At 44.8% G+C, this 22,766-nt stretch overlaps 2 protein-coding genes across 2 annotated transcripts in view; both read right to left on the bottom strand.

The window, feature by feature from the left end:
- SPG11 (SPG11 vesicle trafficking associated, spatacsin) overlaps positions 1-10,077 on the bottom strand; it is a 75,512-nt gene extending 65,435 nt beyond the window's left edge. The window contains exons 1-6 of the mRNA XM_081229614.1: positions 9,805-10,077; positions 7,269-7,453; positions 6,181-6,405; positions 4,543-4,744; positions 1,098-1,235; positions 464-912 (exon numbers count right to left, since the gene is read on the bottom strand). Coding sequence (XP_081085740.1) covers positions 464-912; positions 1,098-1,235; positions 4,543-4,744; positions 6,181-6,405; positions 7,269-7,453; positions 9,805-10,034 — 1,429 coding nt within the window. The 5' untranslated portion in view covers positions 10,035-10,077. The remainder of the gene's footprint in view (positions 1-463; positions 913-1,097; positions 1,236-4,542; positions 4,745-6,180; positions 6,406-7,268; positions 7,454-9,804) is intronic.
- A 3,452-nt stretch (positions 10,078-13,529) lies between these two features.
- PATL2 (PAT1 homolog 2) lies at positions 13,530-21,823 on the bottom strand (the record flags this gene model as incomplete). Its single annotated transcript, XM_081228938.1, has 14 exons — positions 13,530-13,683; positions 14,250-14,347; positions 15,019-15,159; positions 15,677-15,836; positions 15,976-16,103; positions 16,204-16,257; positions 16,471-16,568; positions 16,666-16,786; positions 18,048-18,189; positions 18,419-18,517; positions 18,991-19,133; positions 20,549-20,769; positions 21,375-21,465; positions 21,785-21,823. 14 exons carry the CDS (start codon positions 21,821-21,823, stop codon positions 13,530-13,532), a joined length of 1,689 nt encoding a protein of 562 aa, XP_081085064.1.
- Between the last annotated feature and the right edge of the window lie 943 nt (positions 21,824-22,766).

The following is a 22,766-nucleotide window of genomic DNA, read 5'->3' as shown; positions in this document are numbered from 1 at the left end:
CATGGTCGCTGAGCCTGCGTGTCCGGAGCCTGTGCTCCGCAATGGGAGAGGCCACAACAGTGAGAGGCCCGTGTACCACAAAAAAAAAAAAAAAAAAAAAAAAAAAAAAGCCTAGGTAGTGTAGGCCAAACAAAATGAATCTGAGTTCATGCATGGCCCACGAGCTAACAGCTTGCATCCTTTGCCTGTACAGACTGAAGTGCCATGAATGACTCGCTGGGTTAAAACCAACCTTTCTTACTCTTAAACTCTTCCTGACTCAGTCCTAGCATTTAGCTGAGCAGAAATAACCTTAATTAAAAATCAAACACATGAGACAACATTACTGAGAGTAAAACCAAATTTTCTCCATCAAGGCCTAGGCTTAGAGGAGTAGGCACCACCACCACCCGGGCAGCAGAAGTAAAATAGATAAGAGAGCACCTCTCAGCATGGATTTCAACCTGATACAAGACATTCTCACCTGTCAAAACAAGGCACAGTTGCTGGTGTCCACCACTGTCTACAGGAATACACTTCTTGCCCAGCGAAAAACACTGCATGCTCTGGGTCTCCAAATCCCACAGGACAATGGTACAGCCCCTCCTTTCAACTGCCCAAGTAAACAGCACAGTGAAGCCTGTCACAGACATACATGTGAGCTCAAGGGGTTCCTCCTGTTCACTGATGTGTATTCTTTTCCATGATCTTCCTGAATCACTGGTCTTGGCAGGACCTTTCTGTGGAAAATTATACTGGCTGCACATTACATCCTGTGGAGTGAAGGCCCAGTTTGGCACACTGGTACTGTGGTTACCAGATTCAGGGGGCTCCAAATGCAAAATATCCTGGAACCACGGAGCACAACAGGTACCTTCCAGTTTGGAGTTCTTTATTGTTTCATTCAGTGATGACAGCTGGGCTTTCCAAGACCTGGAAGATAGGGCAGAACTTACATCTGTGACAGTGAAAGGCACAAAGTAAAGCAGTAAACCAAGCAAAGATGCACTTAGGAAAATAAAAGTGTCTACCTCTGTAGACTTTTAGTGAAAAGGTACAGTGTCAGCATGACAAAAAATGGAAATAATAAAGTAAATCCAAAAAGGAGGTTTCTGTACCGATCAACTTGGAAGGAAAACTTGGTCAGTTTCATGTTGTAGTCAGAATTAACAGGATCATCTTCATCTATCCCCTTAGGGCCTTCAATAGGAATGTCTTCTAGTGTTCTTTCACATAGTAGGTGTCCTGGGTATTGCCTATGTTTTTAAAACAACAGTCATAGTAAAAAAATGATGATCAAACAAAATCTGTGTTATTATTGTTCCTGTTAAAAATGGGAGGGCGGTGGGGGTGGGGGGAACTTCCCTGGTGGTCCAGTAGTTAAGAATCCACCTTCCAATGCAGGGGATGCGGGTTTGATCCCTGGTCAGGGAACTAAGATCCCACATATTGCGGGGCGACTAAGCCCGCACGCCACAACTAGAGAGGCTGCGTGCTGCAACTACAGAGCCCATGCGCTCTGGAGCCTGCGCACCACAACTACAGAGCCTACGTGTGCTGGAGCCTGTGCGCCACAACTAGAGAGAAGCCTGCACGCTGCAACTAAGACCCAAACGCAGCCAAAAATAAAATAAATATATATATATATATTTTAAATGGAAGGGGGTATGGGATGGAGGTGTTACAGAGTAGAAACAGTATAGAAAATGTTTCCCTGACCCAGACTCCTCACCTCCATTGCTTAAGGCAGATTGATAAAGTCAACCTTAAAAAGTTGACGCATCTGTAACTATGTGTGAAGATAGATGTCAACTAGATTGACTGTGGTGACCATTTCACAATATACACACATATATGTTGTGTATATGAAACTAATATAATGTCAATTAAAAAAAAAAATTGACCCTTGGGCTTCCCTGGTGGCGCAGTGGTTGAGAGTCCGCCTGCCAATGCAGGGGACATGGGTTTGTGCCCTGGTCTGGGAAGATCCCACATGCCGCGGAGCGGCTGGGCCCGTGAGCCATGGCCGCTGAGCCTGTGCGTCTGGAGCCTGTGCTCCGCAAGGGGAGAGGCCACAACAGTGAGAGGCCCGCATACCGCCAAAAAAAAAAAAAAAAAAAGAATGGACTCATAAAAAATCATTGTAAAATTTCCAGGCAACATGAGAGACCACAGAAGGCAGTGAATGTGAACTTATAGTGGTATCAATTTTCCTCTGTGGTTTTCTCACAAGTGCTCAGTTGCTTGAGTGCAGGGAATGAGAAGAGAATTAAAAAAAAAGATTTGTCAGATCAAGTGCTACCACAGGGCAGGAGCAAGAGTTAAGGGCTCATTCAAGAAAGTGACTGAAATGACAGGTCACAGAATCTATGCTGTAAAGGGAGGGCAGTGAAGACAGAGGGGGCCCCTGTCTTCACTTGGGAAGTCAGCATATTAGAAATTCCAGTGAGGTCAGACGAGAGAAGTGGGGGTACTTGAGTAAGCAAGCTGTACAGTTTGGCAAGTTGTGCTCAGAGTGGGATGTGTAGAAGAGTGATTTGGGGGAGGAGCTGTTTCATATAATGACAAAGCCCAGGGTATGACTATGGGAATGGACAGCTAAGGTAAACTGGAAGAAAAAGTCATTGACAGCGAGTTGAATGAACAAACCATGAGGAGCTTACATGGAGCTTACAAACTCTGTAGGAAACACAAAAAATTAGAGAAATAATACAAGACTATACACAATTAAGTGCTAAACTGTAGTTCAAAGCAAAAGTGCTACAGAAGTTCAAAGGAGAGAAAAATTATAAAATGAGTAGAAATTTACAAGTGGAAGGGATTTTAGTAAGGAATGACTTCATTAAAGAGGTGGATCTCAAAGCACGAACAGGACTTGATAAAATGAAAAGGGGGCGCTTCCCTGGTGGCGCAGTGGTTGAGAGTCCGCCTGCCGATTCAGGGACTACGGGTTCGTGCCCCGGTCCGGGAAGATCCCACGTGCCGCGGAGCGGCTGGGCCCGTGAGCCATGGCCGCTGAGCCTGCGTGTCCGGAGCCTGTGCTCTGCAACGGGAGAGGCCACGGCAGTTGAGAGGCCCGTGTACCACAAAAAAAAAAAATGAAAAGGGGTGGCTGACTTTTTGTACGGCAGGAAAGAACAACTAGGGTCAGGAGGCAGGAATGGTAAAAAACAGTTAGATCTCAGAGTACACTTAGAAAATAAACATGCAGTCAACTTCCTCAAGAAATTATACTAATTAAAGAGCACTCATGTAAATAATTAACAAATAGAGATCACTCATTTAGTTGGACAGGATAGATCCCTAAATTGACTATAGGGAACAGAACAGCAGCTCTTCACTGGCTGATGTTACAGTGGCTGAGTTCAATGAAATCTGTTCAAAGGGATGTGCCTGGTGCCCACTTCAGTGTTCTTCTCTTGGGGTGTTGCCAAAACATCCAGAGGAACAGAACCCTACACTCAAGGATCAGAGTAGCTGAGTGGGCGTTCCTTCCCCCCTCACCTGTCAAATTATTTTCCAAGGAAGCTGATTAGAAGGTAACTCTACACATACAGGATATATTTTAGTCAGTGAAAATGGCCTACTGATACACAAGCACACAGTCTGAAAATGTGATAATCATCCCTGCTCAAAGATTAAAAAAAAAAAAAGTATTAAAAGGCCATTGAAAACAAATGAAAAAATCACAGTAGTAAGAAGTTCTGGCTGATATGTGAAGATGAAATTAACCCTTTTTTGTAATCCAGACAATGAGCAATAAACCCATCAAAGTGCATTCCCAATTACTCAACGATATGTTTATTTCATTCATATTAAGTTAGGATCAAAAATCCTAATGGTTTGAAATGTCCCTTAATACTGAAAGTCATAAATGTGGATTACCCTACTTGCAAGTTTCAATAAACAGGGTGCGCGGTGTGTGTGTGTGTGTGTATGCACATTCACATACACACATATATTCCTTTCAAACATTATAAAATCAGAAGCAATTAGAATTTCTCAATCAAAAAGCTACGCAAAGAAATACTCAATTTTCACTAATATATTTAGGAAGTGTGTGGGCCCTCAAAAGGAAACACCTGAGGAAATCCTAAAATGGAGAAAGCACAGTTAATACATCTTGTCAAAGTCCTTAAGTGAAAAGTGATCCCCTAGGCAGCCAGGACCCTAACCCACATAAGATACAATTCTAACACAGGGTAAATCCCATTTTTCTTCTACTCTAGTATTGAGAAGAAGTGAGTAGATAATGTATAATAGCTAAGGGCTTTTAAAATTGTGCTTGGTTACTTTTCATGTATGATGATATAAGCCATATATAATAATAAACATAAATCAAAATCAAACTTGGATATGTATCCAGAAATAAAAAGGTAGCCAGTGGTCACTTGTACATATTTTTATATAGTAACAAGCTCATTAGGTAGTAGCTAGAACGTGATCAAGCAAATGGAGGAAAAAAACTGGTTAAAAGAAAAAAAAGAAGCTAACAAGTACATTTTTAACCTCTTATGGCTCTAATTATTTACCTGAAATCAGAGAAGGAAGTAATCTACATACCTGAAATACAAATTTAAGTTAAGAGCAATTGCAGTGTTGGAGGAGCTGACAATCACTACAACATCTAGGTCTTGAGACACTTTCAATGAAGTAAAGGAAGAACTCTTGGCTGGCTCTTGTTGCTGCTCATTATACGTATCTTCTTGAGGGAGTGCCAAATCCACATGAGCTACGTGTCTACCATCCACAGTGTCAAAAATGTCTTTGAGTTAGAGTTAAAGAAAATGTCAGTCTTAAGTATGCCTAACCATTTAAAACACAGGACGAAATAGAGTTATAGACTTCACTGCTCCAACCTTGTAGGAATAATAATAGAAGGAAGATGGACACTAAAAATCCCATCATATTAACCAGGTGACTATGAAGTTGGGGACCCAATAAACAACCTGATAGAGAGTTCACTCAACAATACTTGCTGAATCTCCACTCTGTGCCAGGCCCTGAGACAACAATAATATTTTCCACTAGTGTTCTACAACAGTGCTGTCCAAAAGAAAGAACGCGAGGCACATTTGTCACTGTAAATTTCCTAGCAGCCTTATTAAAAAAGTAAAAAGAAACCAGTGAACCTAATTTTAAGAATATATTTCATTTAACCTAGTATATCCAAAATATTATCTCTATATGTAATCAATGTAAAAAAATTGAGATAGTTTACATCTTTTTCACATAAATGTTCAAACCTAGTTATTTTATACTTATAGCACATCTCAATTTGGACAATTAAATTTTCATTGGAAATATCTGGTCTGTATTTAGACTTCAAAAATTTATATTTAAGAACTTGGAACAGCCTGAGTTGTTCCAAACATACTCAAAAGTTCTCCAATAACTGAACCAAGTATCAGACTTTAAGTCTAAAGTAATTAAATACAATTAAGAATTCAGTTCCTCAGTCACACTAGCCAAAAAATTTCAAGTGTTCAACAGCCACATATGCCTACTGCCTACCACGTTGGACAGCTCAGTTCTGTAACCTGGCAGCAAAAATGAAGTTAATCCAATATTCTATAACATTTTTTACAAAATAAATTTTAACACATGTAAAATAGAAAAATTACTCCTTTAATGCAAAATGAAAGTTCCAAAAACACATAACGGGTCGTTCTTCAAATAATCTTCAAAATAATTTTGCTGGTGACCTATGAATCTGCTAAAGACAAAAAATCTGTGATAGTTTTCCAAAAACAAATTTCAAACAGTTATGTAAACCATTTGATTCCCTAATATGATGGAATCATCATCAGAGATGATAAGAGATAGGTAATATTCATATATGAAAATGTGTGTATCATATCATAAGCAGTCATCTAAATCTCTCCTGGAACAAGCACAAAGTAGATATTTAATAAGTATATTTTAAATAAATGGGTAATGCAGAACATATACAATTTTAAAACAACATAAATAAGTTGGACAGGATGATTATGATTTATAAACTGAAAAATATTTGAATGGAATATAAAGTAATGTAGTTGAGTATTTTAAGTTCATGAAGATCTTTTTCCCTGAAAGTTTTACTGAAAAATTAATCTTTTTACCTACAGCCCAGTCCCTAAAACTAAAAGCCTATAAGAAGGCTCATTTTTCAAGGTATTCTCCTCCCCCACACATCAACATCTTTACCAACAAGGATACAGATCCAGCCTAAACGACTCAAAACAAAAAGAATTCCTCTGCAGAGCTGTGTGTCAATAATCCTGTCCACTGCCTGTGCAGGCAAGGATAATGTGAAACAGTTGAGTACCCTAATCTCAGCATCTCTTTCAGGAAATATAATGTGCAGGATGATATATTCATTGATGAACAATAATGCTGTGTTACTGTGAAATGACAGAATTCTCAAAGATAATAAGGAAATACCTATAAAACAAAAGGATATTACGTCAAACTCACTGGTCACAATTTTACAACTGGTAAATTTGATTCTGTTAACACAAACATGTAAAACAAAAAAGAATCAGCATTTAACTTAGTCCAACTCCAGACAATTATTGGTCAAACTCACCTAAGCAAGTGGAAGGTAAGTAAGGAACTGAATAAAGATGGCCTACAACGTCTCTGTGCCTTCTGTTTACAGCCAGAGTGTGACAACACACAAGATGATCAAAAAAACCTACTTACCCATGAGACCAAATAAGAACAATCACAGACTCTTTTTTTAAAAGGAAAAGAAGGAACCTTATAATCAGGGTAGCGAGAATGTAACTGCCTTAAAAATAGAAGCTTGAGGGCTTTGATTTCTGCTCCCTGCAGCCCTCAGGATGGGACATAGCAAACAGGTCTGTAACCAGTGTAGATCAGCACATTATCCAATAGAAATATAATGTCAGTCACAAAAGTGAGCCACACATGTAATTTTAAATTTTCTAGTAGCTGCACTGAAAAAAGAAAACAGGTGAAACTAATTTTATTATTTATTATTTACCTCATATTTAAAATATCATTATCAACATGTAATACAAAAACTATTAGTGAGATATTTTACTTTTTTAGTACCAAGTCTTCAAATCTGGAATGTATCAATATTTGACATTTAAAGGACATATTAATTGATATTAAGCACATTAAGGGCTTATAGCCTCACGTGGCTAGCGCCTACTATACTGGACAGGGCAAATATCTCTCCCTGACTTCACCTCTATAAGAACTTTTCCTGAAATACATAAAATTACATAGTAATACACAAATTCAAACATGCTAAAAGACCACCTGCAAATACTTACTGATAATTTGATCTTCAACGAGCTTTTGCAATGTCTCCTCAGTATAGCTATATGAAATGGTTGCATCACATCTTCCATCTTTCAAATTAAATTCACAGATGAGCAGTTCATTATTTTCACTAAGAGCAAGCAGTCTGGGCTTGTCTGTTGGTGTCCCACTGTTATGAGAGTCCTCCCATACAAACCTAAGGAAAAAGTTTAGACTATTTATTATATTCTATATCCATAATAATACCCACAACGGTGAAGGTACGACAGAAGAAGTAGAGAACAACTCTTTGGTTCACCTAATAGCATTACGTCTATATACAACCCAAGGGAATGTAAACTGCTCTAGAACTTCCAGCCCCTTCCCCCATCTCCTTCCCCTTTCTCACTTCTTTCCCCTCAGCCCCCTTCAGGGCAACACAAGAATATAGGAGTCATTTGTGAAAAGGGGGCAAAGAGCAAGAAATGGTGGCTGCTTTTTTCCTTCATCCTAAATCTGGACTGATGGTATATTTAAAGGAACTGTCATGATCAAGGATATGTTTCAACAACCAAATATGTCTATTATTTATACTAGACATATTATAATAGACATATCACAATTAACAAAATATGTTTTGGCTAACATAAATGCTTTCAATAACTTAAAAGAAAGTGATTATTTGCATTTATAGACTTTGAAGACTCTAAACTGGCATATTATACAATAGCTCTGTCCAACGAAACTTTCCATGAGATGCAAGTGTTCTACACATCTGCAAAGTCCAATACAGTAGCCAACAACCTCATGTGGCTACTGAGCACTTGAAATGTGGATAGTGCAACTGAGGAACTAAATTTTCAATTTTAAGTGCAGTTATAGAACATTTAAAGCAGTGTAAAGTCAACATACCAACATGATTAACAAGGATGGAAAGAGGCTAATGATGCTACAGCTTCAAATTAAATAATAAAATTAAGTTACATTAAAAGAGAAAAATAAGAGCCCCAATTCTGAAAACAATGCAATGGAATGAGACGAGGTTACCATGCTGATAAAGTTTCATCTTTTAAAAAAAGCTTTTTTTCTACAGAAGTAGTAAGTTTTATACCTAAAAACAGTGGACTTGGTGCTACTATGTTATTATTAGAAAAAAACACTGACATTTTATATTTCTGTCTTTATACCTAGAATAATGTTTCATAAACAGCCAACTCCTGACTGTTCACACTGAAATCTGATGTCAAATATGGAAAAGGTTAAACAAATTAAGATATATTTAAAAGGCTGAATACTGTGAAACCAGTAACATCATTAGCACATGGGACTATACTGCCACGTGGAAAGAGAATTTTCAGTGAACATAATACAAAATGTACAGTGATTTCAACAATATACAAAGGACCATACATACTTTGAGAAAAGGAGGAAGCAAATTCTGTACACTATAAACTTGTCCTTATTTTTACCCTACTAATTATTTTAACTGAATTAATTCAATTCAACGAAAAAAACTAAAAAGTAGTCCTTCTTGATCCTCCCCCACTAATTTCATGCAATAGCTTACAAAAGCCCCCATTATTTTATGTCTGTTTTGCCTATCTTGTGAGGTTCTCTCTCTGCCTCATTCCTTTCCTTATATGGCTATGTTCATAGGTACTTAATACTGTTGAATCAACTAACTTTTGGTAAGGAGGGATTCCTTTTCCTAGCAACTAGAGATCAGGAATAAAGACGACAAACATAAAACAGGTTAAAACATTCAGTGACTGAAGAAACGAATGTCTACTGTGAGGCACTTTTATAGGACCTGGATATTCCAGAACTCCTCTGTGGCTACTCAAAATCGTTAACATTTCTAAAATGTTTTGTTATTAAAGAGTCCAAAGCGTCGGAAGGCACTCTCAAACTTAATGATGTAAGCTGTAAGAGTTACATATGTGTAAAGTAATACATGATTGAAATTGTTTCTTTTCTGTCTTCCCAACCATACAACCTCACATGTAAGAACTGTCTTATTACACCTTTTAGGCACTGCTCCTAGGTAACGAACAGAAAGCGCGTAAGTATTTGTTGAGTGAGTAGAAAACGCAGGCTCTGTCCTTGAAGGGGGGTGGAGGGGAGGGGAGGCCCAAATGTGAAGGAAACAGCTATTTGTATCAGAGATAAGTAAAAGGTAACAGGATGATTCAAATGAGAGATGATGCCCCCAGCTGGTCTTTAACAGATTTAACTAAAGAAAATGGGCGTGGGGCACGGCACAGTGACGATTAATCAACCTGTGTTAAATGAATTTAAAAAGCGTCCAAGCTGGGATTCATTACAGGTTGTCCACGTCCGGAGAGGATCTGGATACTGTCTCCACCAACCCGGAACGGGAAAGAATGGGTGCAGGGACGCGACAAACCGAGGAAAATGTTCCGAGAAGGAACCGGGCCTGCCTCTGAGGCGTTGCCCTCCACCGTCATCCCTCTCCCGCTACCTCCAAGGTAGGAAGGGAGCAGAGGCGCCAGCCAAGCTAAGGCTGCGGACCTCCTCCACAAGGCCAGGCCCAGCCACAGCACTTACTGCCGAAAAGGGCCTTCCAGGCGGCAGCCGCCCCCGCCCCGGCCGCCGGGCGCCAAGGGAAGCACATGAAGGCTGCCTGCAGCCGTCAGGCTCCCCAGAACCTCCTGCTCCCTGTGCAACTGCGCCCGGGATCCCAGCCGCCCTGTTGCCTCGGCGGGGACCGGCACCAACAACACGGGTAGAACCCGCTCCACAGCTTCAGCGCTTCCAGCCCCCTTGTCTGCAGCCATCCCGCGCGCACCGGTCCTTCCGGTCCCTGCGACGCGCTGCGTCCTGCGCGTGCGCAGTGTAGCCGACCCTCTCTCAGATGACTCCCGCGGGGAGATATGCGCTGACGTAGACTGCCCGGTTACGTTCTCCGCACCACCCACTCCAGCAAAGCCGCATCTGCCTTTGTTTCGAGCCCACTGTTTGCTGAGAGTTGAGGGCCTCCATTAGCGGCTTAAGGTGGCTGTAGCAGCTGTTCTCACTCTGTGGCATTACCCTTTGCTTTCTTACCCTTGCTGCCTCCTATCTATTGGAGGCCTGTGCCTGCCACTCTTCGTTTTTTATTGGGCTGTTATTTTTGCTTACAGGCCCTGAGTGGTGCAACGTCCTTGGTATTTGACCGATCCATGATGAGGGAGCTGACTTGATGCTGACATCAAATAATATCCATTGTAACAGCCAGGGGAACAGGGTGGGTGGAAGTGGTAGAGTTGCTGTTTCCTACTACTCTTTCCTCTGAGAGGTATAATCCAAGATCGGCAGCAGACGGGGCGAGAAGAGGTGGGGAGTACGCATTTTGGAATGGTCTCCTAAAGGACTGCAGTGCCTTTCTTAACACATTCTTTTCCACAATCAGATGGGGTCACACAGCTATCAAAGGTCACCTCCTTTGTCTGTGCTTTGATTCCCATCCTCCTCCTGTTGTAGGACTTCCCTTCCCCGCCCCCGCCACTTTATTGCAGTGCTTTCATTATCATGCAGGCATGCTGTAATATCACTCTTTAAAAGAAAATCGTTCCTTAACCTACACAGATTACTATCTACTGTCCAATTGCTCTGCTCCCCTTTCAGAAGATTCCAAATTGACTCTTTCTGCAGTCAGTGCCTCCCACCTCCGTCACGTCTCCTCATTCCACACTCTTTTTTAAAAAATAAATTTTTGGTTGCATGGGTCTTTGTTGCCGCGCGTGGGCTTTCGTTAGTTGCGGTGAGCCGGGTCTTCTAACTGCAGTGGCTTCTCTTGCTGTGGAGCACCGGCTGTAGGCGTGCGGGCTTCAGTAGTTGTGGCACACGGGCTCAGTAGCTGTGGCTTGCGGGCTCTAGAGCGCAGGCTCCGTAGTTGTGGCCCATGGGCTTAGCTGCTCTGCTGCGTGTGGGATCTTCCTGGACCAGAGCTCGAACCCAGGTCCCCTGCCTTGAGCAGGTGGATTCTTAACCACTGAGCCACCAGGGAAGCCCACACACTCCTTTCTTAAAGTACTTTCTTTCCAACTTTGGTAGTACCACTTCTGTAATTTTCAACCTATTTTTTTCAGATAACTCCTCCTCAGTCCCCTATGTTGGCTTTTCTTTCTACATCATCTCTTCCTCACTCCTAACTTGTAATACATCTGTGTGCTGATACTCCCACTTTTGTGTCTTTATCCCTGACCTTTTCCTTCACCTCCAGACTGCTCTTTACCTACTTGATGTATCTACTTGGATTTCTAGCAGAACATATTAAAGTGTCTAAAATGTTGATTATAACCCTTCCCAACGCATTTTTCCTCATGTTTTCCCCACATTAGTCTAGGGCACCCACCATTCACTCTGCCTGGGAGTCATCCTGGATTCTTCACCACCACCCTTATCCAGCCCATCAGCAATGTCTGTCAACTCCAAAACCTTTTCCAAACTTCTTCTCTTTCTGTCCCTAAAGCTCTTCAATTCTTGCCCCAGCTTTGGAAAAAAAAACTTCTGAACATTTTTTTCTCTGCTTTCTATCCTGTTCCCCTAACAATCAGCAGTCAGAGTGATCTTCCCAAAACAAAATCACGTCATGTCACTTCGTTGTTTAAAATTCTGACTTCCCAGCAGTTAAAAATCCAGACTTTAAAAAATAATCGTGGCTTACAGATGTGTACTCTGCTTACCTCTCTCCTACCTTATCACCCTCCCCCCCTTACCTGTATACTTCAGCCACACTGTCCTTCTTTCTTTTCCTGAAACACACCAAGTTCATTCTCACTTTGGGGGCTTTGTACTCACTAGTGCCTCTGCATGGAATACATGTCATTGATTCCAGATTAATTGTAACCTCTACTGACAGGCCTTCCATTCCACTCCAGTCACTCATCCCCCAATTTTGTTTTCACCATGGTATTTATCACCATTTGATGTCTTCTGTCAGTCCCTGTCCAATCAGAATGTAAGCTTCAGAAGAGCAGGGGCTTTTCCTTGGTCACCACTGTTTCTCAACCACCTAAAATGGTACCTGGTTCATAAAAGGGACTCTTGTGTTTTTTGATGAGTGCATGACCTTGTTTGTCAAAGTAAACCAAACATCCCATATCTCAAAGGAGATATTTATATAAAATGCTCTTAGCTCAGCTAGGACTACTTATAAAAAATGGCAACAGTGGAACAGTTTCCAAGGTCAGTCTATTGTTAGACATAACAAGGGCTTGTCCCTTACATTAAGGACACTTGAAGCTTCACACATAGGAGGTACAATGAAAGCCATTTTCTTAACTTACAAACAAACTGCCACACTTCATTCTATTATCTTTTTAATTATACCTCATTTTGCCATGCCTTTTTAGGCACATAGTTCATGGTTTTTGAAGCATAAGAAAAGGTTTTGGGCAGGGTTCACCAATATATCAAGGCATACAACTGTCTTCAGACTCTCTGGATCGCTTTAGGCAAAACCCATACACAACTAATGTCTGATCATTAAACTCTTCCCACATATACGTATTCCGGAACAACCTGATCAGTAGATCAAGGCAAACCTACAAAGAGAAGAGGTGTTAACTCCAAACAACTTCCCTTTAAAATATTGTGTGATGTGATTAATATGTCTCTTTCCAGCAGATGGTAAGTTCTGAGAGATGACCGACATGTTGTTTGTGTGTTTACATCTTATTTACATTTGAGTTGTCCCTCAAATACTTCTTTAATGAAAAGTTCATCTTCTTAAACTAGTTCTTACTCTCAGATAGCTTAGCATGATAAATAATCAAAGTTCCTGGGAATAAATGGAAAGGTTTGGCTGAAGAAACAGGCCCCACGACCCTAACTTGGAGCAGACTGGTTACTCAGTAAGTACCAATGTTTAGAAATACTTCTAAAAGCAAGTTATCTTCCATACTCTTGGTTTAAAAGTAGTAGAGGGCTTCCCTGGTGGCGCAATGGTTGAGAATCTGCCTGCCAATGCAGGGGACATGGGTTCGAGCCCTGGTCTGGGAAGATCCCACATGCCGCGGAACAACTAGGCCCGTGAGCCACAACTACTCAGCCTGCGCCTCTGGAGCCTGTGCTCCGCAACAAGAGAGGCCGCGACACTGAGAGGCCCGCGTACCGCGATGAAGAGTGGCCCCTGCTCGCCGCAACTAGAGAAAGCCCTTGCACAGAAACGAAGACCCAACACAGCCATAAATAAGTAAGTAAGTAAATAAATAAACAAATAAATGTAGTAGAGAAGTGACAGAACCTAGTCTGGGCTTGAACAGGGGGCTATTACCTTGTTTCCACAGTCACTCCATCCTAGCCTCCAGCTGCTGTACCAATTGTTTGTCCACATGGTGACAGAACAGAGGAAGAAGGTTGCTGGGGAAGGCCAGGGGTTCTGCCAGAGAGGCTGTGGGCATTTGAGCTATCTCCCAGGCAGTGAGAACTACCATGTCTGTCCTGGAGGGCAGAGAAGTAATACATCAGCATCTTTGTATGCATGCAGGAAATAGGCTCAGGGTCCGGGTTTTTTATTATCTTTCTACCACCACTATCACCCTCTGTACCTCCAGCAACTAAGAGAGAACATGTGCACATTTGGTATGTGCCAGGCAACGTTTAGTGCTTTACATATCTTCCATCTCATTTAATCTTTAGATCTCTAACTGGTTAGTACCCTTATCCTTAAATCCCTAGTTTATAGATGAGGAAACAGGCTAAGGAAAGTAAAATAATGTGCCCCAATGTTATGTTCCTGATAAGTGACAGAAGCAGAATTCACACCTAGGTCTGTGAGTAATTAAAGGGACAAGCTTTAGAGTCTATCTTACACTGCCTTCCATGGGGGACAATGCTCTAGGGCACTACAGAGGAAAAAAAAAAAGGGCAGAACAGCTACACCTCTGTTTCTCTGTCCAACCTCCTCCCTGGTGCTTGAATAAACCACTCAGGAAACATCTCATCTGGCTCAGCCTATACATCCCAGGGGTACTGAAATAGTATTTACAAGGCTTTTATGATCTTACCAAGCTGTGTGGTCACTGCTGGGTTCCTCTAGGGAAGAATCCAGGGATATCAGCTGTTCCCCATGACTTAGCAGGGCATAGAGCAAAGATATTCCAAACTGCAAGTGATAAAATATCCAGAGTAAAATGAGTTTACCCTAGGCATTCAGTGCTTCCCTGGCTCTGCTATCTCCCAACTAAAAGGGCAAGTTCACAGGTACAAATGGAGTCCAACACCCATAAGCCCATTAAGTTTTATACTGGCTGGCCAAGAACTCTGAGCCCTTTCCAAGGAAACCACTGCTCTGAATATTCCAAAAGATTCCTCTGGGGAGTTGATTAAATGCACACTTGTGGGCTCCACCCCCAGAATCAGAGACCGTAGATCAGGAACAGACCCAGGAATCTGACGCGGGTAGGCTGTGGAGCCCATTTTAAGAGGCATTCCTTTAGGCGAAGATCTTCAGAGGGGTTCACAAGGTAATCCACTAGGTTATTAGAAGATATGAGATCTTTCACATCTAGAGTCTCATCTTGTATTTATTATGTACCTAAGGTAAGTATAGTGTTCCACGTACGTGATTTATAAACACACACGTGGTATAGTTCAGCATTTTTTTGGTAAAAGGGATTCACTATCAAAAATGTTTGGTGACTTCTGATCTAGAGGTGATAGCGGCACCACCATCAGGGAGTTTGTTAAAAAAAAAAAAGCAGCCCCACCCTGGGTCCATTCCAGATAGCACCTGGAGTCACCTGTGGAAAGACAAAAGCCTCCCACACGTGTTACCTGGTTCTGCAGCACCACGGTGACTGGCCGCTCTGAGGAGCCAGGTGGTTGCAGCATGAGTCCCTGAAGTCCTTGGAGGAGTTCATGGAAGGTCAAGTGGCTGATACATTTGCCCAGAGGTTCGAATAACGTTTGCAGGGCCTGCAAGAAGGTCAGTAAGGGCCTCTCTCTGACTCCTCGACAACTTCACCTCCGGTCTCTTTCCTTGCTCACCTGCCTCTGGCCCCTTCTGGTCAGGTCAGACCTACCAGGCCTATCACCACTCAGGTGTCTCCATCCATAACACTGGTCCTTCAATACCCACTTGTCTAGGATGCCTTCCCTAAGCAAAGTAGCTATGGGGCTCACCACTTATCAGGGAGCCCTGAGCTTCTTAACCTCCAGAGCACATTCACACCTGTGTAACCATAGGCCTGTGGGTCTTCCTTTCTTCATTTGCCTGAAGATGATCAGCTGTTCCTGTGGTAGTTTGTTCTGTAACCCCCTCAACCTGAGGGTAGCAGGGTCAACACTCCTCACTGCCCAGCACCTTCTCTGGCTTCTCTGGGGGAGGGGATTGAAGGAGGAAGAGGTGGAGGAAGAAGGGGAAGAGGAGGAGGAATAAACATTCCTAACCCATCCACAAAACCGTCCTCTCCTCCACTCGATGCCACAGTACCTGATCAGCCACATCCCTCTTGACAAGGAGGGGCAGATGGCGGGTGATGGCCAGAAGAAGGCTGACAGTTCGATCTCGGGGCAGAAAGGGGAGCAGCCGGGCCACTAGGGCTTTTCCCTTCCTCACGGAGAGCACCTGCAGGAAGCCATCCGCTGCCTCCCTACAGGTGACATAGGAGAGCATTGCATGGATCTGCATAGAGCAAAGGGCCACAGGCCAGAAAGGAGAGGCAGAAGCTAAGCCACTGTCTTTGCTGAGCCATCCCTTCCTGGGCTGAGGTGTGACCCTCCCACACTCACTCCAGATTATTCTGTTCCTGGATCTTTAAGGCCTGGAAGAGCTTCTCAAGCTGGCTGCTCTGCTGCTCACAGGGCTGTGCGGGCCCATCCTTCTGGCCCTCCTCTATCTCTAGTAGCTGAAGGAACAGCTGGGAATGTGAGGGTGGGGAGAGAGGAAGAAGGGGTCAATGTGAGTATATCCTGTTCTCAAGGGAGGTAAGGAATTCACTGCTAAGGCTGATGTCTCACCTTCTCAATCCGGTACAACACCTGAAGCCTCTGACTGCTTGCAGCTCCTGTCTCCTAGAGAAAGAGTCCCTGGCTGTCAGCCACACCTCCACAGCAGCAGCCCAAGCCTAGGTGAGCTAGAACGTGATCTGGAAAGGCTAGACCACAAAGTCCGATCACTCTTGTTCCTCATTCTTAGGTCACAACCTGAACTCAAGCATGAGAGTGTTCCAGACCTTTCTTCAAAACAGGGGAGAGAAAAAGGGTGTAGGAAGATAATGCTCCTACCTGCTCTTGAGTTCCATGGGGCACAGCATCAATAGCTCGGCGAGGGCTAAAGCACGTTGATACAGCTACCTGGCCCAGGGAACCCTCAATTCGAACCACTGCGTGGAAGGAGTCAGACAGACATGTGCCCCTCTGCTTTCCACCTGTGTCCACCCGGCTGTCCACCCCAACCCAGCAGGTCAGCCCTGGTCCTACCTGACTCATAAGCCTCCGCCTTCTGAATGTAAGGCGTGACCAGCTTGAAGGACTCAAACCTGCTCCTTCGCCCAAGCAGCTCCTCATCTGCCTGCTTCTTCTCTAGTTTCTGATAATATTCCTGAGAGTCCATGGATTAGTCAAATGTATACTCATTGGCTGAACTTAGAGTTAGGGCTCTGCAATGCAACCTCTTAATATACCCTTGCCTACAGCATTCATTCCAGAAATGCTCCTGGCACCTTAAGGCCTTATAGTAGCCACTATAATGCATCATAAAGCACCCTAGGCCTCATGCCACCTGTTTTAGGGTCCCATCCTAAGGACTTGAAGAGCTAGTACCACCACCAGATCTGATAGAAAGGCAGAGAGCAAGGCAGCAGAGAGCCAGGAAGCAAACGTGTCCCAGGGTCTGCAACCTTCCTGCAATCTTTATTCCAGGTTACACATGGGACACCGCTATCCTTCCCCCTCCCCATTTTAATTTGATGATCCTACCTGTGCTCTCCAAAATCAGAGTTATCTGATGGTACGAAGAACAATCAGCAGCTTGAAGTACAGAGAGAACACTATTTCAGTTGGCCTCTAGGCCAGTTCTACGCTTATGAGGATTTGTGCAGCAGCTCTAATATCTTAAGGAAGACTGTGAAATCCAGAAATAAAATAAAGCCATTGACTGAGAGACAAATGAGGATTTAAATACAGCTCCTTCACTGAGGAGCAATGTCTAAAAGTCAAGAGTGGAAGATGATCACATTCAAGCAATCCTGGCAGAAGGCAGAGGGTTTTGAAGCTGGTGGGAAGTAAAGGAAGAAATTAATGTCCATAGGAAGGAGATAAAGGTGGAAACCTCAGTAGGGGTCTCATGGAGGGTGAAGAGAAATTGAAATACAACTTAGACAACCCAAAACTCATGGACAAAGGGCAGACAGGAATCAGACAGAAAGGAGTCCAAAAGTCTGCCAGTTCAGTTCAAGAAATTGAATCCCATTACTTATAAAAGTTCCCTGTGTTCTAGATCTTAGAAAGTAAAAAGTAGATGAATGTTTATAACAAGTCATTTCCGAGAGAAACCAAAGTGTACAAAGATGAAAGAGTCCTCATTTACCGACTGAATAGGAGAAATTCTCGGCAAAGGACAGAGACAGAAACCTCAGAGTGTGTTTGGGGAATCATAACTAATCCCATGTGGCTGAAATTTAGGAGAAGGGGAAGGAGTTTGGATGTCAAGTGTAGAAATATGACCCCCATCCTTTAGCAATCGTTCCTCCCACCTGAAGGGACGTGGTCACTGTGAGGGGAAGGGAGAATCTCAGAGGACCCACGGAGTCAGGCCCATTTGACACCAAGGTCAGAGGCTGGGCAGAGCCCCTGGGGCTCACCTGGTAGTAATAGTCATCCAGGCGGGGGTTCTCACTCTGCAGCTGAACCATCTGCACTTTTACCACCCAGTCCTTCTCTTTTCGGGTCATGAGGTTCGCATAGGGGTCTGGCTGCTGAGACCAAGGCTTCTTGGCTGGGGGACTTCAAGCCAGGAGGAGTGTCCCTTTAGACCTACCCACCCCTGCCGCAGAGAACTCCCCCAAGGAGTGGAGCGCTCAGAGCGGGATGTCAGGGGAGCACAGCAGAGTGCAGAGTTGGGCCGGGGTGTGAGAGGCTTAACTGGTGGGGCTTTGGGGGAGGTGCCCTGTCACAAGGGAAACCCCAGCATGCAGGGGGCCCCCCTTGATCCTGCTTCTCCTCTCGGTTTTACCTTGGTGGTCGACCATGCTGCTGCTGTTGCTTCAAGATCCGCTGGTGCTGAGGGTGGAGCTGGGTCAGATGACTGGGAAGACGTAGAAAGAAAGTTGGGCTGGGTGGGAGCAAGCTCTCAGCCCCCCGCCCCCATTTGTTTAGCCTCTGGGAACCTCAGCCAGACATCTAAGGGACCCTACCTGCTTATGACCCTGCCCAAGTGTCAGCCACATGAAGCTTCACTATCCTAGCTCAGCAGGGCTTACCTCCCCTCCAGGATATGGTTTTCCCTGAAACTTGGCTACAGGAAATCCTGACACAATATAAAACCATTTGGCCTGGTTGTCAGGACTTCTGAGTCCTACTCTCAGTTCTGCTATGCTGGCTGACCTCAGATAGTCCCTGGGCCTCCATTTCCTTACCTGTGAGGGGAAGGAATTGCACTCTACCACATCCTTCTCTTAGTGAGTTTCTCTAAGTATTATCTGTGTAGAGGGCAGCCATGCCTCCTCAGCCACTACCTCCTGAGACTTCTGGAGAAGAGCTCAGCCTGTCCTGGACCCTGGGACACTGGGCACTCTGAACCAGTACCTGAGCCTAAGGGGCCACGAGGTCGACGGGCTGCAGAGGACAGATGGGTCTGGCGAGAGCAGTCGAGGTCCGAAGTGCGGGGCTGCAGTGCTGGTGCTGGGAAAGGCAGGCCGGAAAGGAAGTGGTGCCAGGTAGTCCAGGGTCTGGGAGAGGAATTTCAGGGTCTGGGAGAAGGGCATCTCCACCAACAGAATCCTGCTTTTGCTGTTGACTGCCTTTCTGCCTCTATGGTCTCACCTGCCTTTTCCTTCAATAACCTCACTCAACGTTTTGCCATCTTGGGGCCCCTCGAGCCAGTTGTGAGGACACCAGACTGTGGATCCCGTTCTTGTTTCCAACAGGTTTGTCGCCTCCTAGGGAGCAACTCCACGGTCCCCGACAATGTGGAGGCCTGTGCTTTCCCCACTGTGTGTGAGTCAACTCCCTGCCCTTTCCTCTCTGAGCGTTCACTCAGATCTTGTCTTTAGCCATTGGGGCCATGCTTGGCTCTTTTCAGACACCTCTGAAGCCCTCCTCAGTCTGCAATTCCCTTCTCTTCTCCCTGCTGGATTTCTGGCAATTGCTCTACCCCAGACCATATGCTCTTTCTAGCACTAGGCTCAGTGCTACTTATATTCTGTAAGATGGAATAGTTTGTCCTTTTCATAGGAAGGCCAGTTGTCCCAGTACCACCTCTGTTGTTTACCAAGCTACCCCGCATAAGGGGCGTTTCCCCCTTCCTACCCACACTTCACTTTGGGCGCTGCATCTCCAGAGCAAGGTCAAGGGCACAGTGAACATAACGGAAATAAGGCACAGGCGGCATCCTGCTTCTCAACACCCAGCCTATTTCTCACAGGAGGGAGACTGGAGTGACTCACCTGCCACAGAAAGTGCAAGGAAGCAGGCGACATCCCCAGCACACCAGGGGCCTTGATTCCAGGGGAGCTGAGAAGACCCTTCTGGAATGAGAGGGAGGAAACGCCAGGCTGGAGTGAGCCCCTGTGGCATCATCTACATTCACCTGTGTTAATGGGGGGAGGGGAGCAGCAGGACCAACCATTTCCAATACCCAGGACAGTGGCAGCCTGGCTCTCCCTCAGTTTCAGAGTCAATACGATCAGGACCCCTCTCCTTCCACTGAAGGGAAGCCAAACTGGCATCTTAGGAGTTAAGCTGAAGCAGGGTCTGAGTAACTTCATTTCTACATGGGACTCCTTTGGGTCTCTCCACCTGCTGGGGGAATCCAAGGGAATAAAGACCAGGGAGGGACTGGAAAGACACAGGGGCCCAGGGTCAAAGATGACTCACTTTCACCACCAGGAGCAGGGCCAGCATCTCTAGGTGATGCACAGCCCTGCTAGGACCTGGATTCAGGTGAGGGCAGCATCAGAAACCAAGGAGGAGACAGAAGGAAGGAGGGAAGGAAGGAGACAGTCTTTACTGGGGTTCAAGCCTGAAATAGAAAGTGTCAGCCCACCTAGAAAGGGGTGAAGAAGAGGAGAGAGATGTGTAGCAACAGCCTGTGAGATGCAGACAGCTCAGGACAACCCTCCCCCACGTCTTCCTGCTATGGTACCTGGATGTTACGGACAGCGCTGAGGACAGCTGGATCCCCGAGATCATTTTCTTCCTCCTCCTCTTCCTCCTCCTCCAGGTCAGGGGCTAAATCTGGGTCCAGCTCCTCCTCCCTCTCTTCTTCATTTTGTTCCTCTTCCTCCAACTGGGAGGCACACACCAGCGCTTCCTTAAGAGCCAAGGGGTCACAGGACTTGCCTGGGCTTTGGTTTAAGTGGGTGCCTGAGGAGGAAGTAGACAGGGGTTCAGCTGTGAAGGGTCTGGTCTAGAGAGGATGCTTCTCTGTAGCACTTCTGTTCACAAGCCATCTCCAGCACCATCTTCAAACATCTTCTCTTGTTCTAGGAGTTCAACTCAGCCTCACTACCCCAGGGCGCCTCTAACCATCCCCACTAGAGCAAACAGAACCTGGCAGGTGCCAATCACTTTCACTTCCTTCATCCCCTCTTCCATTGCCTCATTAGTCCCACCACAGGCTTCTCCACCTGCTCGCCCCCTCTAACAGCCCTTTCTGTGCCTCTTTAATCAACCAAGTTCCAGCTGCCCTGACTCATGACAATTTAACCCCAGTGGGCCAGGGATTTTACATCTATCTGTTCACTGAATTCTCACAACAACCATACAAGGCCGGTATTGATCATTTTTCTCTGGAGGTGAGGAAAATACAGGGCCCATAAAAGTTATCTCAGTCACCGTCATGATGTCGCTGGGAATCACTCCCAGCAATTCTGGACATCCAAACCCATGTCTATCCACTGAACCAGACCATCAAACTGATGCACTCCTGGGCCTTTTATCAGATACCACAGACCACTTGGTAATACTACCTTGAAGGCATTTCATCTCTTTGGGCTGGCAGACTTGCTCCATGGCTGTTTCCTCTGGCAAGAGAGCACTGTCAGCCTCTGGAAGGTAAACCTGAGAAAACGAAGAGACCCAGAGACCCTGTCCTGGGTAAGGATGGCGTGGCACCCAAACAGCCAAGGTCTCCCCCCCCCAGCAAGGTTGTCAGAAAAGTTTTGACCCAGATCTCAAGAAGGAGGACCCTGGGCTCTCAGACTGCCCTAAACCTCCACCCTCTGACCTCACTAGCCCAGCTCTAGGGAGCTGTCCTGCAAAGGGACAGAGAAGAGGAGCAGGGCTAGGAATTGGAGGAGAAGCACTTCCACACAGTCACCACCATCCTCGGTCTGTGCACAGGGAGGGGGCTCACAGCTGCCTGGGTAGCGACACCCACCCCAGGACCGTGGCTGTTCTTTCTGCTTAGCTTAGCCATGGCGGCCTGGGCCAGGCAGGCTCACTGCCCCTGTCTTTAAGATTCCCAGCCCCTCCCCTGCTCCCCTGTTAAAGGGCCAGCATCCCCAACCACTGCATCCTGGTAGAAATGTCAGAACACAAACTCATGAGAAAGAAAACCCTTGAAAGGGCAAGAGAACTAAAGTACATTTTTTATCCATCCATGGTTGTGAGTACAGTTTATTGGGATTGCTATTTGGGAGCAGATATTTAAAAAGAGGGTCCCTGTTTTCTACACCCTTAATAGGAATTTTGTAAGGTTCTGTTCTCTTCAATCCCTAAGCTTTGCTCCATTAAATTGGATAGGAAATCCCTGGGTGGATCTTGAGGCAATTACTGAGCAGCCAAGTTCTCAGTGCTTCACAGCAGGGTGCTTATGGATCCCTACTGTCCACCTGGTGATGCTTGCCCTTCACCGCGTCCTTGAGTCTGCTTGAGCTTGAGTCTATTAAGCACTCCTACTGAGGAGGGACCCCTGTGAATACAGAAGCCAGATCTTCGAGGTAAAAACACTTTTGCATGAGTTACACAGATAATCCCATATCTTCTTGGCTGCTGTAAATGGAAAACTGGTTTAGAAGCTCAGGACTAAAAACAAAAGGAAACAACAACAAAAACAAGCACCTCAGGACTGCTGGTAGCAAAACCTGAGACCCATCTGCGCCTCAGTGATTCTGGGTTCTGTGCCCACATCCTGTGTTCAGCTGAAGCACACAGGCTTTACAGAACTTCTGCATAAAATTAAAAATGAAGCTAATTCTCTACATTAAAAATGCAAGTTAGGGCCCTATTGTCATGGTTATAGGGCCATGATTCTTGGTGCCTCTAAAGAAAAATATTCTTTTCAAAAGTTTTGCTGTAGGTAGAACCATATGGGTGAGGGAAAAAATTTAAATAGCTTGAAAGTTATTGAAATTATTTTC

This window comes from Mesoplodon bidens, assembly GCF_964165515.1.
Source record: "Mesoplodon bidens genome assembly, chromosome: 3".
Lineage (NCBI taxonomy): Eukaryota > Metazoa > Chordata > Mammalia > Artiodactyla > Ziphiidae > Mesoplodon > Mesoplodon bidens.
Note: the sequence above shows the minus strand (reverse complement) of the source record. Positions and strands in the feature narration are given on the sequence as shown.